This window comes from Exophiala oligosperma, assembly GCF_000835515.1.
Source record: "Exophiala oligosperma strain CBS 72588 unplaced genomic scaffold supercont1.4, whole genome shotgun sequence".
NCBI lineage: Eukaryota > Fungi > Ascomycota > Eurotiomycetes > Chaetothyriales > Herpotrichiellaceae > Exophiala > Exophiala oligosperma.
The window spans coordinates 3,322,618-3,337,989 of NW_015622821.1; the positions used below are offsets into that span (position 1 = coordinate 3,322,618).

The window sequence follows — 15,372 nt, forward strand, 5'->3', positions numbered from 1 at the left end:
TCACAGTCTGCGTGTTTCACGGTTCTTGCTTCACCGTGTGTCCGACTGGCTATACGTGTTTCCTGATTATATGATGCAATCTACTGCTATGAGTTCTAGCCTGCTCGACTTTGATGGCCTTGATGAACTCAGCCCGGAAGACATCCAGCCCTGAATATCAACAAGATGAGACCACATTCCTGAGCGTGTCTGTCACTAGGGTGCGGCAGAAATGTTCATTTCAGTAGTGCCTCCTCGCCGTGGTGACAATAGATTCCTGGTATTGAAGAATTCACTGTCGTTTACTATTCACGCTGCGTTTCTATTCATCTCTCAAAACCACGCTCATTCATTCCTTGCTTCTCGTTCTGTTTGCTCTCTCATAGACCTTGGTCGCATCTGTTTTCCTCTTCTCCCCTAACCTCTTAATACCTCATCATCTTCTCTTCGACGACTTCAAGACATTCTTTCGCGCATTCAGTGATTGCAACATCTTGACCTCAAGTCCGCAGGCGGCATAACATTCATTTCGTCAAGAGTTGTCCGAGACCGACAACAGACCCGGACAATGCGGTGCATTCTTTTTCCCTTGCTGCTGGTCAGCATCTTTCTCGAACCCACCGTGGCAACATATCAGTTGGTGCACGACTACTCGGGTGATGCCTTCTGGACAGGCTTTGACTTCTTCACCGACCGTGATCCAACAGATGGACTTGTACAGTTCCAGTCGCTCGAAGCAGCAAATGCAACAGGTCTGGCAGGATTCTTAGAGACTGGAAACTCATCAATGGCAGTGTTCATGGGAGTTGACACGGAGCAGGTGGCACCCGAGGGCCGTGCAGCCGTTCGTGTGTCATCAAACGAAACGTTCCAGCATGCCTTGGTCATCGCGGACATCTCTCACATGCCTGGCGGTGTCTGTGGGGTGTGGCCTGCATTCTGGATGCTCGGGTCAGATTGGCCTAACAATGGCGAGATCGATATCGTCGAAGGAGTCAACGACCAGACTGCCAACAGCATGACGTTGCACACAAATGCAGGTCCTATCATTACTGATGGATCACACTTCTCAGGCGAATTGGTCACGGCTGACTGCGACATCAACGCACCCGACCAGCCAAAGAACTCAGGTTGTTCCATCGGCGACACTTCCAATCTGACATTCGGAGCCGACTTTAATGCGGCTGGGGGTGGCGTCTTCGCGACAGAATGGACGTCTCAATTCATCAAGATCTGGTTCTTCCCTCGCGGCAGCTTTCCTGACGACATCGTCAGCAGTAGCCCGAACCCCGGCCAGAACTGGGGTACCCCGAACTCAGTTTTCCAGGGATCGTTCAGCATCGACGATCACTTCAAAGATTTGCAGATCGTCTTCGACACCACATTCTGCGGACAGGTAAGTACTCGTACCAATTGCTGAAGAGCGTTCGGGATTTCCTTCTTCATATGGCTGACTTCTATATTCAGTGGGCAGGCCAAGTGTGGAATACTACCTCTTGTGCAACGCTAGCCCCAACTTGCGAGGAGTACGTGGCCAACAACCCGAAGGATTTTGTCAACGCCTACTGGGCAATCAATACACTCCAGGTATTCCAGGACGATGATCAAGGAGCACTCAATACCACCTCCAGCACAGGAACAATCAATGCTAGAAACACCGTCAACAAGCCCAATCGTTCTCACGTGGCTCGATCGACCGGAAGAACAGGTAGCCGGGTGTTGCCGATATACTTGTGACGGAAGGGTCTATCAGCTTCGCTGTTATTAAAGAGCATGGCATTTACGGTTGGCGAAGTATTTTGGCGATGTTTCCCATGGCCATTACGTCTTTGGCACTCAAGGGTTGACAGGAACATGAGTACTCGTACCTGGGTGAATTAGGTGAAGCTTGTTTATCTTGGACAGAATAGCACGGCATGGAAGCCGAGCCGATCGACATGATCGCTGCTGTACGTGAGAAGTAGTGATTCCAGATGCTGCATAAAAACGGAGTACTCGAATTCTCCAGTTGATCATCTTTCCCCTCCTTTTTGTTACGAGTGATCAATCCCATTCTTATGCTATGCTGTATGTAGATACTTCGCGGGGATGTGTCTTGGGGGAAGCTGGGTGATTGATTACTGAGAGCAATGAAAAGCGACTCAGCGTCGACTTTCCGACGAAGAGAGAGGTGGGAATCGAGAAATAGGCACAGTAATCGTAATGCTGAGTACCGACCTGCAACTCCAGACGTGGTGATCGCATTCCGATTCAAGTAGCTCGACTCGCGATCACTGATCGCATCTGCAAATCACGAGTCACTCCGGGCGCCTGAAAAATTTCGCTCACAAGAACTATCGACGTCATCATAAGGCTGTGCCAAGCTTTGGTGGCTGCCTCGGCAAAGAATCGGCGCCACTGAGCAAAACAAGCATTTGAGTCGCATACAATTTCCAAAAGGCATCATGAGATCTTTCATCAGGTATGAATGAGGCTGCTGTATCCAAAGTACTTGACAGGCAGCAGAACCCTTTGTCTGTTGAAGGTTCTCGCCATATCCTCAGGCGTGATGCAGCTGACCATCGTTGGCTGGAAGGCTCACGAAGGTACAGCACGAGCACCCACCCGGCCCCTCCCCATCAATAGCGGCTGACCAGTACAAAGCTGTCATTGCTCATATTCCTGCTCCATAGCGATAGTGGAATCGAGGTTCAACAATGGCAACCTTCGTCATAGCGCAGGCTAGTGACTTCAGTGTTGACTTTGTACAGGATTCGGCCTTGTCGGGTCGTCTGGCCACACTCCACTGTTGATATCATCGCACATTTTATACTGACACTTGGTGTGGGTGATGAAACGCTACCACTACACGCATCTGGGGCCTTGCAACGGTGATAATTGCACAGGGTCCTCAGCACAAGGTGTCCGCCTCCAGCCCGCCTTTCTCTATATACTCTGCTGCACCCCGTCATCTCCCACATTTTGTTTGTTTTGCGGATTATCTTATTCCTGACCTTTTCTGGACCACCTCTACAGATTCTTCTGTTGGTCGTCTATCATCATGGCTTCAGATCATCAGGATCACCAGCCTACCCTCCATACCCCAAATTTTGATCAGGAGAATGGATCGACCGGAGGAGCGAAAGGAGAAAACGGTGAATGGGAGAAGGCCTCCACGATCGGAGGCGATGGCGATGTACCTGCCAACAAGCCTGAAGAAAATGGGCCGGAAGCAACACATGTCGGGACTACCCTCTCGGAAAAGGAGCAACAAGATCTTGGGCCTGAACCCGAGAATTTCGATAAGATCGAAATAACCGAAGATGACTGCATGGACGAGCTCGGCTACTCGTGGCCCGAGTGGAAGAAATGGACTGTGTTGACTGTCATCTTCCTTGTCCAGCTTTCCATGAATTTCAACACCTCGCTATATTCGAACGGTCTGAAGGGTATCTCGGAGGAGTACGGTGTTAGCGCCCAGGCCGCCCGCTGCGGTGCTATGATTTTCTTGGTCCTCTACGCTTTTGGATGTGAACTTTGGGCCCCATGGAGTGAGGAATTCGGTCGCTGGCCCATCCTTCAGCTTTCCCTTACTCTCGTCAACATCTGGCAACTTCCTGTCGCTCTTGCACCTAATTTCGCGTCTCTGATGGTCGGAAGAGCTCTTGGTGGCCTCAGCTCCGCTGGCGGCTCAGTCACCCTAGGAATGATTGGTGAGTTGAATACACTTGTGTCCTAGGGTTTCTACTAACAACCTATAGCTGATCTCTGGGATGCGGATAACCAGCAATATGCTGTGGCTTATGTGGTCTTCTCATCTGTCTTCGGATCAGTGCTGGGTCCTATCATTGGTGGATTTGTTGAACAGTACCTTGCATGGAGATGGGCTATTTGGATCCAGTTGATCTTTGGCGGCTTCGTACAAGCTGCACATTTTTTCTTGGTTCCAGAGACCCGATCGACGGTTCTCATGGACCGAATTGCAAAGAAGAGACGCAAGGCTACTGGTGAAAACATCTGGGGACCTAACGAGTTGGAACCTTTCAGAGATCGTTTCTCTGTTCGAGAAGTTCTCATTACCTGGATGCGCCCCTTCAAGATGTTCTTGACTGAGCCCATCGTCCTCACGCTCTCGCTCCTCAGTGGTTTCTCGGACGCTCTGATCTTCATGTTCATTCAATCATTCTCCTTGGTATATGGACAATGGAACTTTTCAGCTTGGGCCACTGGTCTTGCTTTCTTGCCACTCGGCATTGGGTATCTCTTGGCTTGGATCTCATTCATCCCTGCGATTAAGAGGAATATCAAGGAGCGAGAGCGAAACCCTGGCGACGAAAAGGCACAGTACGAGTCTCGACTGTGGTGGCTTCTATATACAGCTCCCACCCTTCCAATCGGTCTTTTCGGCTTTGCTTGGACTATCCAGGGTCCTCCCATCCACTGGATCGGCTCCATGATTTTCTCAGCCATCGTTGGTATCGCCAACTACTCAATCTATATGGCAACAATCGACTATATGATTTGCGCATATGGCCCTTATTCGGCTTCGGCTACTGGTGGCAACGGCTGGTCCAGAGATTTCCTTGCTGGTGTTCTCACCATTCCGGCAACACCTTTCTTCGAGAGTGAGTCCCACTATACAATTTTGTCTGTCCCTTGCCTTACTAACTGATTATATAGATATTGGTGGTCGTTATCACCTCGACTACGCCGTCACTATTCTTGCCTGTATTGCTACTCTCCTTGTTGTTGCGGTCTACGCCATCTACTGGTGGGGACCAGTATTGCGAAAGAGATCGCCCTTCGCTCAGTCGCTTGCCGAAGCTCGCGCAGATAACGACGGTCGCCGCCTCTCTTATTTGCCGTCCCAGTCCGGGACTTCGGGTTCAAGGCGCGCCTCACGTGCCAGCATCGACGCCTCCCGAGCACTCAACTCCCGCAGGCAAAGCCAGGCAAGTTTCGCTAGACAAAGCATGCCTCCAAGAATGGGATCAGGTATGGTCAGATAAATGTGCTTCGCAACATCGGTTTGCAGACATTTAGCTAGGCTGCAGAATTTCTCACGTGGGCGTTACAGTCAGTAAAGAGTCTTGTGCATCACATTATTGGGGTTTGTACTCGTATACGTTGTCTTGGTACAATCTTTCAGCAAACGCATTGTTTTCTTGGAGTCTCAATCATGACTGTATGACATGAATGACGCTTGGTTGCAAAGAATTGGAATTTTATACAAGTGTGGGCGTGTATAACGCGTGTACCATAACAAGAAATAATGATACCTGAAGAACGAGTCCAGTACATGAAGTAACGATTACCTATCATCTTGTGCTCTGCTGGTTATCAACAGCTGCAAACCGAGCCGTATCATTACGAGGCGGACGGGTGGGTTCGGCCAGTCGGAGGAAGCCAGAAATAAAAATGCAGCAATCAGCGATGGAAGAAGCCGAGAATTTCTAGACTTCTATCCACTTCAACATCTGCCCCTCTACACTCCATGCTGTCATGCGATAGACCTAGTTCAGAGGCCCGTGGATAGCCGAAGCGTTTCTTATCTCTCCTGAACTCGACAACAATGAAGCCAACTTGCAAACATGAGATAACATGAGTGAAAGCTGGCATGGATTCAGGCCTATAGATGTCTCGGCTCGTCTTGTCTGCCTAATCGCCTTCAAGACATCATAAATGGGAGCGAATTACAAAATTCTCAGCTGTCGTCCTTGCAGAGAACGCAAGGTATGCTCGATGAAAGACGTCCATCATTGATATCAGACTTATTGGCTTCTTCCAGGTGCGATGCAATCGGACCATTCCCTGCCAAAGCTGCATCAGACATAAATGTGAAGCCAGCTGTCAACCTTACCAGGCCAAAAAGATCCAGCAAGTCAAGGTGCCTATCTCAAGGAACCATGGGCCGACTCGACGAACATATAGTGCTGCACCTGAGACCCAGTCGCCGGTCCGTACCCAGACCTTGACACCTGGCAGTAGCATCAGCAACGAGCGTGATGGTCAAGTTGAACGCAATTCAAGACCACCACAAAGCAACGTCAACTATCAGGTCCTGGAAACCAGCACCATAATCCCGCCTGCCGGATTAGCAGAACTCACTGTCGAAGCGCTTCACACCCACAAAAATCTTCAGTCCCTTCAGAGAGGCCACCAGTTGGCCAGTTTGCCTCCATTATTCGCTGGTGCTGGTATCAGCTTATCTCCCTCCGAGAAGATTGCCTGGCAGATTCACCTTGCGGGCTTCTTGCCTTCGCGGTCGCACTGTGATCTTTTTGTGGCCTACTTTTTCGAAGACATCAACTGGATCTACCAGGCAATCCATGCTCCGTCGTTCCGTCAAAAGTATGAGGCCCTCTGGGTGGAACCTGTGAAGGACATCGATCTGGTCTGGCTCGCCCTTTTGTATGTTATTATATCGCTTACTGCACTGTACATCGATCCTAGGGCATGTGAGAGTGTCGGTTACGATGCTTCAGAAATACGGGACGATGGACATCTTTGGTTCCGGCTATCTCGCCAGGCTCTGCATGCCGGTGAATACGACTCTAAGCCCTGCTTGACACAAATTCAAGTCTTTATCGAATCTCAATCTTATTGGTATGCAACGAAGGCCGTCGAAGCGTTGAATAGGTATGTTCCTCGACTTCTCCCAATACCCTTGCTCACTAGTCCTAGCGCTATGGGTCAGGCCATACGCTGTGCTCAAGCCATTCACCTTGACAAGGATCGAGCTCCTGCCACAAATCTGGCCTCTGAGCTCCGGCATCGATTATGGTGGGACCTGTGCTGTTCCGATACCTACCAATCCCTCTGCCTCGATCGGCAGCCATTGATTCAAGCACATCTCTCCGACGTACCTTTTCCACAGAATTGTGAAGATTGCGATATAACAAGTACAACAATCAACTGCCGCCCGCTTGATGAACCAACTGTGATGGCACTACATGTTCTCCGCGCACGATTATTCAAAACATTTAACAAGCTCTACGCGAACAGTGCATCTGCATCCGCGTCCTATGAAGAGGTATGTGCGATCGACCAGGAGATCCTTACGATTGTGGATCAATATCCATGGTATTTAAAGACACGCGTGGACCGAGGCCACTCTACAGTCATCAGTTCTACCCTGCCTCCAGTGTTCGACCATATCCAATGGCAGCACCACGTCATCCACAATTCAATTTGTGTCCAACGAATCCGAATATACCGGCCGTTCCTCCGTTCTCGATTTCACAATGACTGTTGGTCGAAATGCATCGAGGCTGTCGAAGGAGCCTTCGCCGTCTATCACGCGATTCGCGATGCGAATCCATCACGTTTCCAGCGGTCACAAAAAATGCTTGCCCAGAGCTACCAAATCTTTTGTTCGGCAGTTTCGATAGCAGTATTCTTGCTTGTGGAACGTCCCGCCATACACAGCAGAATGCAATCGGATATCGAGATCGTCATACAAGACTTGCAGCGTATCGTGCAGAATCACAGCTCCATCCCTATGGCCGTGGCCGGGCGGGTTGTCCTAACGAAAATCCTTGACGCATATAACCTTGGTAACCGGCAACAAGACCGTTCAGGGCCTGAAGAGGCAGTTTCGAACCCCAACTGGCATACTCTTATTCCAGAGATATATGCTCACATGGGCGGACAGGTGAAAACGAAAACATATCTCGACCGGTGTGCCGTTTCACACATTGTGAACCAGGAAGGCAGTATGAGTGTTTCAGAATCGGCACCGGACCCTCATTCCATGGCAACATCGAGATCAGGTGAAATCGCTGCACCTGAGCCGACTGAAAATACAAATTACTCGAGTTCCTTCGACCCGGATTTCGCGACGTCTTTTGGCTTCGATCTCCATTTTGACGTCCTGAATTGGGGGATCGAGGAATTTGAGTTTTTGCAATGAGTGCAGGAGTCGCACTATGAACATGCATTTTACCAGAGTCAGGACGGGGTACATCTATAGTGCTCCAGGAGCTTCATGGTGATTATGCAAGTCGAAGGCTACGATAGAAGGTTGAGTGGTCGCCGGCAGGGAGCAACGCCTCCGTTGGGCAGACATACAGTGTAATATCACTCAACGACTTTTCCGCCGTTGATGATCGTAATAAATAAATCGCTTTGATCTAGCCTTGCGCTCGACTCGCATTGTACTCGTAATGCCTGGTGTCCTTAAGAGGATACTAAGTAAGTAATTCAATGTGGGGATCCTCTCCCTCTGCCGACGACACTAAAATTCAAACCACCAACTAAGATAAGATAAGATGATTCGAGATTTCACAAATACTTTTTCGATAAAATGCGCTGGCCTTGATGAATCTGGATCTCTATTACAAGATTAATCTCTCTCTCTCTCTCTCTCTCTCTCTCTCTCTCTCTCTCTCTCTCTCTCCGTCTCCGCATCGACACTTCCGTCATGTCGAAAAATTCTATTGAATCGCCTGCAGAGCAGAAGCCGATCCACACTATCCTCCTAGACTCCTCACCACTTCTGCTCAACACACCTGGCATATCTACACTGCTGGCAAATGGCCATGTTCTTGTGACCACTCCTTCTGTGATCGCTGAAATACGAGGCGAGGAAGCGAGAACGAGAATAGAGACACTTTACAAACCCTTTCTCGAAATTCGGACCCCGAAACCCGAAAGCGTCAAACATGTCAAGGAATTCGCTAGGAAGACCGGTGACGGTGCCGTGCTCAGTCAGACCGATTTTGAAGTACTTGCACTGGCATACGATCTTGAGTGTGAGCGGAATGGAGGCGACTGGCGGTTACGAGCGACACCAAGACAAAAGAGATTGAATGGTGCACCCCCGCAGAAAGAGCCAGACGAGACTACGAAGCAGGATGCGTCCACTGTCGAGGCCATCCCGGTACAAAACGAAGAAACAAACCATAACGACGAGCAAGTTTCCATCGAAGCTCATGTCAAGTCTATGACTCTGCAGGACGGTGAGGTCGAGGCAGCCCAACCACAACAAGAACGTGAAGGGGTCGAAATAGAGGAAGGCCGAGAGGAATTGCCATCTCAAGAAGACACAGAACAAGTCGTCGAAGTGCCGACGAATGACGCACAATCCGACTCGGATGATGGCTGGATTACACCTTCAAATATCAAGAAACGGCAGGCCAAAGACGAGGCTGCCAATAGCAAACCCAAGCCTAAAAGCGAAACGAAACATTTACAGGTCGCCACCATGACAGGCGATTTCGCAATGCAAAACGTACTGCTTCAGATGAACCTCAACCTCTTGTCCACCAAAAACTGCCAACGGATCTCACAGATCAAGCAGTTCATACTCAGATGTCATGGGTGCTTTGCCACCACCAAAGACATGAACAAGCAATTTTGTCCACGATGCGGCAAGCCTACACTGACTAGAGTCAGCTGCACGACTAGCGACAAGGGGGAGGTGAAGTTGCACCTCAAAGCAAACATGCAATGGAACAATAGGGGCAACGTCTTCTCGATTCCTAAACCTACTGCTGGCACTTCGAATCAGAAGTGGAAAGGACCTAGGCAAGGCGGCGGACAAGGTGGTTGGGGCGGTGATTTGATCCTGGCTGAAGATCAGAAGGAGTACGTTAGAGCCATGTCAACGATGAAGAGGACGAAAGAGAAAGATTTGATGGATCAAGACACGCTTCCTAGCATTCTGACTGGCGATCGAGGTCAGAACACTGGACGGATCCGGGTGGGAGGCGGTAGGAACATCAATTCTCGAAAGAGGCAGTAGAAGTATCGGAAAGTCTCGGATTTTAACGAAGCCATGAATTTTGATTTTATGAAACCATGACCGTACAATATGTCAAGGCTTCTGGGTATCCCTTCCTTTCTGTCCCAGACGCCAAACGCCATTCGTCCCGTACCCAGGGCTACCTGTTAGAAACAAACACTACCTCTCAGCAGTGTCAGAGGCGAAGCTGCATGAGTCGTTTTCCGGTATAGCTGAAATTGTTCCGTGTGAATCGTCCAACAACCATTCATCTTCCTCTGCCATCGAACATCCCTTCGTCCATCAAAAACTGGATTGCACCCCCCGACAGTCAGTGGCGAAACATCCTCTTTATTTCTTCTCGTCTTCTGCGCACGGGTTAGCACTCGAACGTCTGGGCAAACGGAGGAATTAGGAAGGCAAACGCACTTTGTTGCGTGAGAAGGAGGCCGTATCGCTTCTTTAGTGTGACTCGATGCCTGCCAACCGGGTTAGAAATGCTACCAGAACTTGCACCTGCGCGGTCTCTTCCGTACCTCGAATATTTGTCATCGGGTGAAAATCTCGCGGGATGCGCCGACTTTGTAACCACACCGTCGAGCACTTTCTTCAGAGTGTAGACCCTCTTGCCCGTGGCCGGGTCCTCGGTGTACATCAAATGCATCTTTTTTTCGGGAGGCGCTGTGCGTTTTTTTCGACCGTCCTGTCTGAAGGATATACTATTCCGTGCCGAGAAGAAGAAGAATAAAAAGCGATACCAATCGGTGGATTGTGGTTGGAGGACGAGGATCGGCAAAATGCAACTGAAAGTGCAGAGACTGCGGCGGTTTAAAAATTTGGGCAGAAAAAGTGACTGGCGAAGCAAATAATTTCCCCGCGCAGCCCGAAGTTTTGATGCAGACCAGATTTTTGGGCCAACAGCAACTCTTTCTACACACACCTCATTCACCAACAATCCAAACATCTCTCCATCCATCCACAAGCGAAACCCTCTCGCCCTGCATTAAATGCTCGACCGCGCATCAGATTCGTATCCTCGCATCCTCTGTCGCTCTGCGGCACAACGGAAGAGAAGTAAGTCTGCCCAACCCTTAGCTGGTAAACATCACTCCACCTCTACATATTGTTCCTACACTACATGATGACTCTTTTCTTTCGCCGAGGAGGTGGCATTTTGATTTCAGCTGCCTCCAATGTGCGCAATGTATTAGACTACAACGGTATCTGATTTGTTTAATCTCTCTGAAAAATCTCCTCGTCCTGGCTATAGCTATCATGGCAAAAAAGGCTGACCTCGAAACAACCTAGAATTTAGTGCCATGAGGTCAACATGGCTTCTTCCTCGACTGTATCAACAATGAACAAGACAAGTACTGGGACGGACCCGAAAGCGTCTTCTTCAAAGCCACAGCAGAAACGACCTCGTAGGCCCAATTACAACTATATACATCGAAATCTCCTGCCCATCGAAGTCCACCCTCTTCCTGTTCTCATTCCACACAACCCGCTATCCCTCGTCGCCATTGCCTTGTCGTATCTCACACAAATCCTGGCCCCTCCACGAAGACCGACGTATAAAGGATATTTCTCCTCGGCGACTTCTTCCATCCATGTTACAGATGCCGGGACCATCAGGAAGCTATGGGAGATGGGCTTTTTTGGTCGAGGAAGCTTGAGCCGAAGTGAACCAACGTGGATGGACAATCGCAAGAAGCAAGGTGTCACGGCGGAAGAAAATACAGCTCAACGTCGACAGCAGAGAAGACAGTTGAAGCAGGAACGTGCCCGGAAGGAGCAAGAAGAGATAGAGCAAAAACTGGCCGAAGAATCACGGACAAAGGACAAGGTTGGTGAAGTTCTCTCAGAAAATGTCCTCAAGACGAATGCTCGGGATTTGAACGATATTGGGAGTGTGTTGGACTCTGCCAACGGCACTCCAACGCTTGAAAACCAAGAAGATAAAGAGAACAACAGTTCAATACATGGGTTTCACGAATGGAAAAACGCGATAGAGGCGAATGGCATTCCGACACCTCCTCCGACTTCAACGTCGTCAGAGGCCAGCCACACTGACGGTCGACCGGTCAAACGACTACAACGGACCAAGACGGTCCGCTTCTCACCCACCATCGAGGCCAGGGAATTTGACTTGAGTTCGCCTGTGATTTCACCGATTAAGAATCCTGGGACCACGGCAATGGAGGAAACCCAACCCGAGGCAGAGGCCGCCCAGGAGAACCAAGAACATCTGAATCTGTCTCTCGAAGAGGCATTTTTCTTGTCTTATGGCTTGGGGGTGCTTGACATCTATTGCGACGACAGCGACGCCGTATTGCCTCCGTCTTCCCAGTTATCCCTCTTCCGCCGCCATTCCTACTCTCCCCCACGAAGTCTTTCCGTCCCAGCCGGACCCGACGACCCCTTCATGTTGTCATACGCTGTGTACCACCATTATCGATCCCTGGGCTGGGTGGTCCGGTCGGGGGTCAAGTTTTCCACGGATTATTTATTGTACAATCGAGGTCCTGCCTTTTCACACGCCGAGTTCGCCGTCGTGATTGTTCCATCATACACCCACCCGCACTGGACGGATTCACCCGAGTCTACAAAGTCGATCGAGCAAAAGACCAAAAAGTCTTGGTGGTGGTTGCACGGCGTCAATAGGGTTCAGGCGAATGTACACAAACAATTGGTTTTATGTTATGTCGATGTCCCACCTCCTTTTGTGGTCGGAGGTGATGACAAGTCTTCCCGGGACATCGACATCGGGTTACTTCTTTCACGGTACAAAATTCGGGATGTCAATGTACGGCGTTGGACTCCGAATCGGAGTAGGGATTGAGGATTATAATGATTTTGATGATGAAAGAATGAAAATGATGAGATGATGATGATGAGACTTCAATTTCCTTCCCAATGTGGAGTAAATTTCACATCAAAATGAAAAATGTTGTATCCGGTACGACGATGAGGGCCAAAAAAGACAGTTGTTGATCTTCGAGACCAATTCATGAGTATCTACGGTTTCAATGGACACTCATCTTAGTTGGGATATTGAGAATGTAGGTTGTGTACTGTACTGCACTGTAGATGACAGTGTGAGGGTGTACTTGCGGCACAGACAAAAGATGGTCCCGGTTTGAAAACAGGATATTGTTATGGTTCCTGTCAAGTCTGAGTCTGTGAGCCTTGAGTCTTGGATCTAAATCACGATGGCCCGCATATGCTCTCATGAATAAACCGTAACGTACGAAGAGGTTAGCCATACGAAGAAGTACCAACGAGTGGCTTCTGTAGCTTGGGTCTACAGAGTACCCGAGGGTAAGGTAGGTAGGTACCTTAGGGTGTACGGAGTATGTCGTCGACCTTCGCATCCTGGCTACGAATCCCGTTGGTTGTACTCAGTAAGAGATGCCCCGGGTATCAACAGGTCTCGTATCCAATTCGGGAAGCGGGACCGATCGGGTCATCTCTGAATTGGGAACACCATCCGTCGTCTAGTCAGCATGTTACCATCAGGCCCAATTCCTGGCGCTCGATACAGTTCTGTTTTTTTTTGATGCGAATGCGTGTCGGTTCGGTCCCGGTCCAAATGCGTTATTTTGTTTCCATTTTCTTTGCGAAATAAGTCTTCTGACAACTGCATTGCGCGCCTATGATGTGGATTGTTCAAGGTCATGACTGGTGACTCTTGAAGATGATTGGGTCAAAAATCGGTGGATTCCATGAGACCTAACACGATGACTCGTTCCAGATAACTTGATCGAAGATCAGTGGTCAGTCAGTGTTCGGCGGACGGGAGGGGAGGCCGGTGTCAGTATGTCTTTTTGGACGGAATGGGTAAGGGATCCGATTGCCCTTTGGAAGGGAACGGAGTACGGAGTAAGTAAGACTCTGAAACCACGTGCGAGAAAGAGAGCAAAAAAAAGGACACCAAACGAAGGAAGGGTACATAATGAGTTGCCTACCTGTGGTACACGTAGAGGGAAGGAGCGAGGAGGAAAAAGGACAAGTGATTGTTACCGCTGATCATTGGAACTTGTCTTGTTCTTTTCAGAACCTGGACCTCCAGAGCGAGAACATACAAGTCCCCTTTTTCATCTTCTTCTTCTTGTCGCATCATACTCTGTTCAAGAAGAAAGAATAATCAAAAAGACACAAAGAACAAGAAAATACTTGTCGAAAACAATCACAATCACAAGCACAACCATGAAACTCAACTTACTGAATCCAATAGACCATACGAGGTCCAGTCCGGTTAGACCCATTGTGCCTACCCTCTCACTGAGCGAACCCATCAACCTCCAAGTCGTGCTTGACGAAGATGAGCAGCTCGATCTGCTGGGAACAAAAGTCAACGTCCACCTTTACGGAGTGATCGAATTGCTTCGATACGAGACCTTTACCAACAGTGGTGGGATTGTCAGTTTCAAGGCCCGCCCAGTTCGGTCGGAAGATTTGTTGAATGTCTGTCGGGCCATGGTGCTGCAGACACCACAAGAATGTACCACGATAGATTTGTTTTCGTCGTCCTCGTCATCGTCATCGCCGGGCCTCGATGCGTCACAGTTGCCGTCGTCCATCGAGGTCATCGGGAAAGACACTTCGGACTCGTCGTCGGACTCGTCGCCGTTGATGCAGCTCGTCGTGAGATATGTGCTCTCGGTGTCGGATTGGAAGGGCAGGACCGTATGTCAGGAGGTTCACATGTTGGGTCAAAGCCTCAGCGAGAGGGAAGGGTTTGCCGAAGCCAAGATTCTCCGACCGAGAGGAGGATACAAGCGCGGTATCTCACAAAGGTCGTCGACGTGGAAGTGGGCGGCCCGTCTTGATCCGTTCAGGCACTTCAGACCCGCCGCAGCATCGCGGCCGCGCCGTGAGTTGACCGTCGACGTGACAGGGTATGATCCGATCGTCCTCAGGCATCAGGAGAACACGGTGTCGACGGTGGTTCGTTGGCGCTTGAGGCTAGCTAATTACCGGCAACAAGACCTGAAATCCCCAGAACCAAAAGTGGCCATGTCTGCACGTTGGAGTCTACGGTCCTCGACTGAGTGGGAGATCTCGGGTTCGGAAGGAAATCATGTCAGGATCCAGGACAGAGGCAGTCTCCATGGCTCAAGCATCTCGACGTCTGAAGAGGCCGTGACTGAGTGGCGACAGGGCTTCGAGGAGAGTCTGGAAGCTCAACACTGTACAACCTTGTCACTCCCCGTACGACAATTTCTGGCACCGACGTTCTTCTTGGGGTCCATTCAGCATACCTATACCTTGCACTTGAAGGTGTGTTGTCGAGTGAAGGGGGAGAAGTTGAACATTCGCGCCAACCTCGAGTTTGAGTTACCTATCGCATTGATATATGTGGCGCCAGGATATGATAGTGACGATGCGCCGCCTGCATATTCCTAACGTTCTGACGTTGGAATGAGCAGGGTTTGGAGGGTTGTGTGAGTATTGAGATACCGCGTCTTTTCAGGAGTATGACCAAGTTGAACTCATTGAGAGAAACAAATGGTTGCTGTCGAGAGAGCCAGACGGTGTCGCGGGAAGCATGGCTTAAATCCTAGTTCTGAAGCACTCTCGGTTGGTGAGACTGGCGTCGGTTTTAGACAGGTTGGGTGCATGAATGAAAGATAATAGATAGCTAGATGTGCATGGCACGTCAACAGTACCTTGGATTCACAATACGT

At 49.7% G+C, this 15,372-nt stretch overlaps 7 protein-coding genes across 7 annotated transcripts; 6 read left to right on the forward strand and 1 right to left on the reverse strand.

Moving 5' to 3' along the window:
* Positions 1-299: 299 nt before the first annotated feature.
* On the forward strand, positions 300-1,882 carry PV06_05287 (uncharacterized protein). Its single transcript, XM_016406275.1, has 2 exons — positions 300-1,375; positions 1,447-1,882. The coding sequence occupies exons 1-2, from the start codon at positions 548-550 to the stop codon at positions 1,714-1,716; spliced, it is 1,098 nt and encodes a 365-aa protein (XP_016264481.1). The 5' UTR covers positions 300-547; the 3' UTR covers positions 1,717-1,882.
* Positions 1,883-3,019: 1,137 nt separating this feature from the next.
* On the forward strand, positions 3,020-4,967 carry PV06_05288 (uncharacterized protein; the record flags this gene model as incomplete). Its single annotated transcript, XM_016406276.1, has 3 exons — positions 3,020-3,671; positions 3,720-4,583; positions 4,639-4,967. 3 exons carry the CDS (start codon positions 3,020-3,022, stop codon positions 4,965-4,967), a joined length of 1,845 nt encoding a protein of 614 aa, XP_016264482.1.
* Positions 4,968-5,864: 897 nt separating this feature from the next.
* On the forward strand, positions 5,865-7,870 carry PV06_05289 (uncharacterized protein; the record flags this gene model as incomplete). Its single annotated transcript, XM_016406277.1, has 3 exons — positions 5,865-5,914; positions 5,944-6,597; positions 6,643-7,870. 3 exons carry the CDS (start codon positions 5,865-5,867, stop codon positions 7,868-7,870), a joined length of 1,932 nt encoding a protein of 643 aa, XP_016264483.1.
* Positions 7,871-8,333: 463 nt separating this feature from the next.
* On the forward strand, positions 8,334-9,739 carry PV06_05290 (uncharacterized protein). The gene has a single exon (XM_016406278.1). The coding sequence runs from the start codon at positions 8,381-8,383 to the stop codon at positions 9,701-9,703; it is 1,323 nt and encodes a 440-aa protein (XP_016264484.1). The 5' UTR covers positions 8,334-8,380; the 3' UTR covers positions 9,704-9,739.
* Positions 9,724-10,625, reverse strand: PV06_05291 (H/ACA ribonucleoprotein complex subunit 3). The gene is made up of 3 exons (XM_016406279.1): positions 10,219-10,625; positions 10,112-10,161; positions 9,724-10,050 (listed from the first exon to the last, which is right to left on the reverse strand). The coding sequence occupies exons 1-3, from the start codon at positions 10,344-10,346 to the stop codon at positions 10,034-10,036; spliced, it is 195 nt and encodes a 64-aa protein (XP_016264485.1). The 5' UTR covers positions 10,347-10,625; the 3' UTR covers positions 9,724-10,033.
* Positions 10,528-12,962, forward strand: PV06_05292 (tRNA-intron endonuclease). Its single transcript, XM_016406280.1, has 2 exons — positions 10,528-10,756; positions 10,991-12,962. The coding sequence occupies exon 2, from the start codon at positions 11,013-11,015 to the stop codon at positions 12,522-12,524; it is 1,512 nt and encodes a 503-aa protein (XP_016264486.1). The 5' UTR covers positions 10,528-10,756; positions 10,991-11,012; the 3' UTR covers positions 12,525-12,962.
* Positions 12,963-13,891: 929 nt separating this feature from the next.
* On the forward strand, positions 13,892-15,091 carry PV06_05293 (uncharacterized protein; the record flags this gene model as incomplete). The annotated part of the gene is made up of 1 exon (XM_016406281.1): positions 13,892-15,091. The coding sequence occupies one exon, from the start codon at positions 13,892-13,894 to the stop codon at positions 15,089-15,091; it is 1,200 nt and encodes a 399-aa protein (XP_016264487.1).
* Between the last annotated feature and the right edge of the window lie 281 nt (positions 15,092-15,372).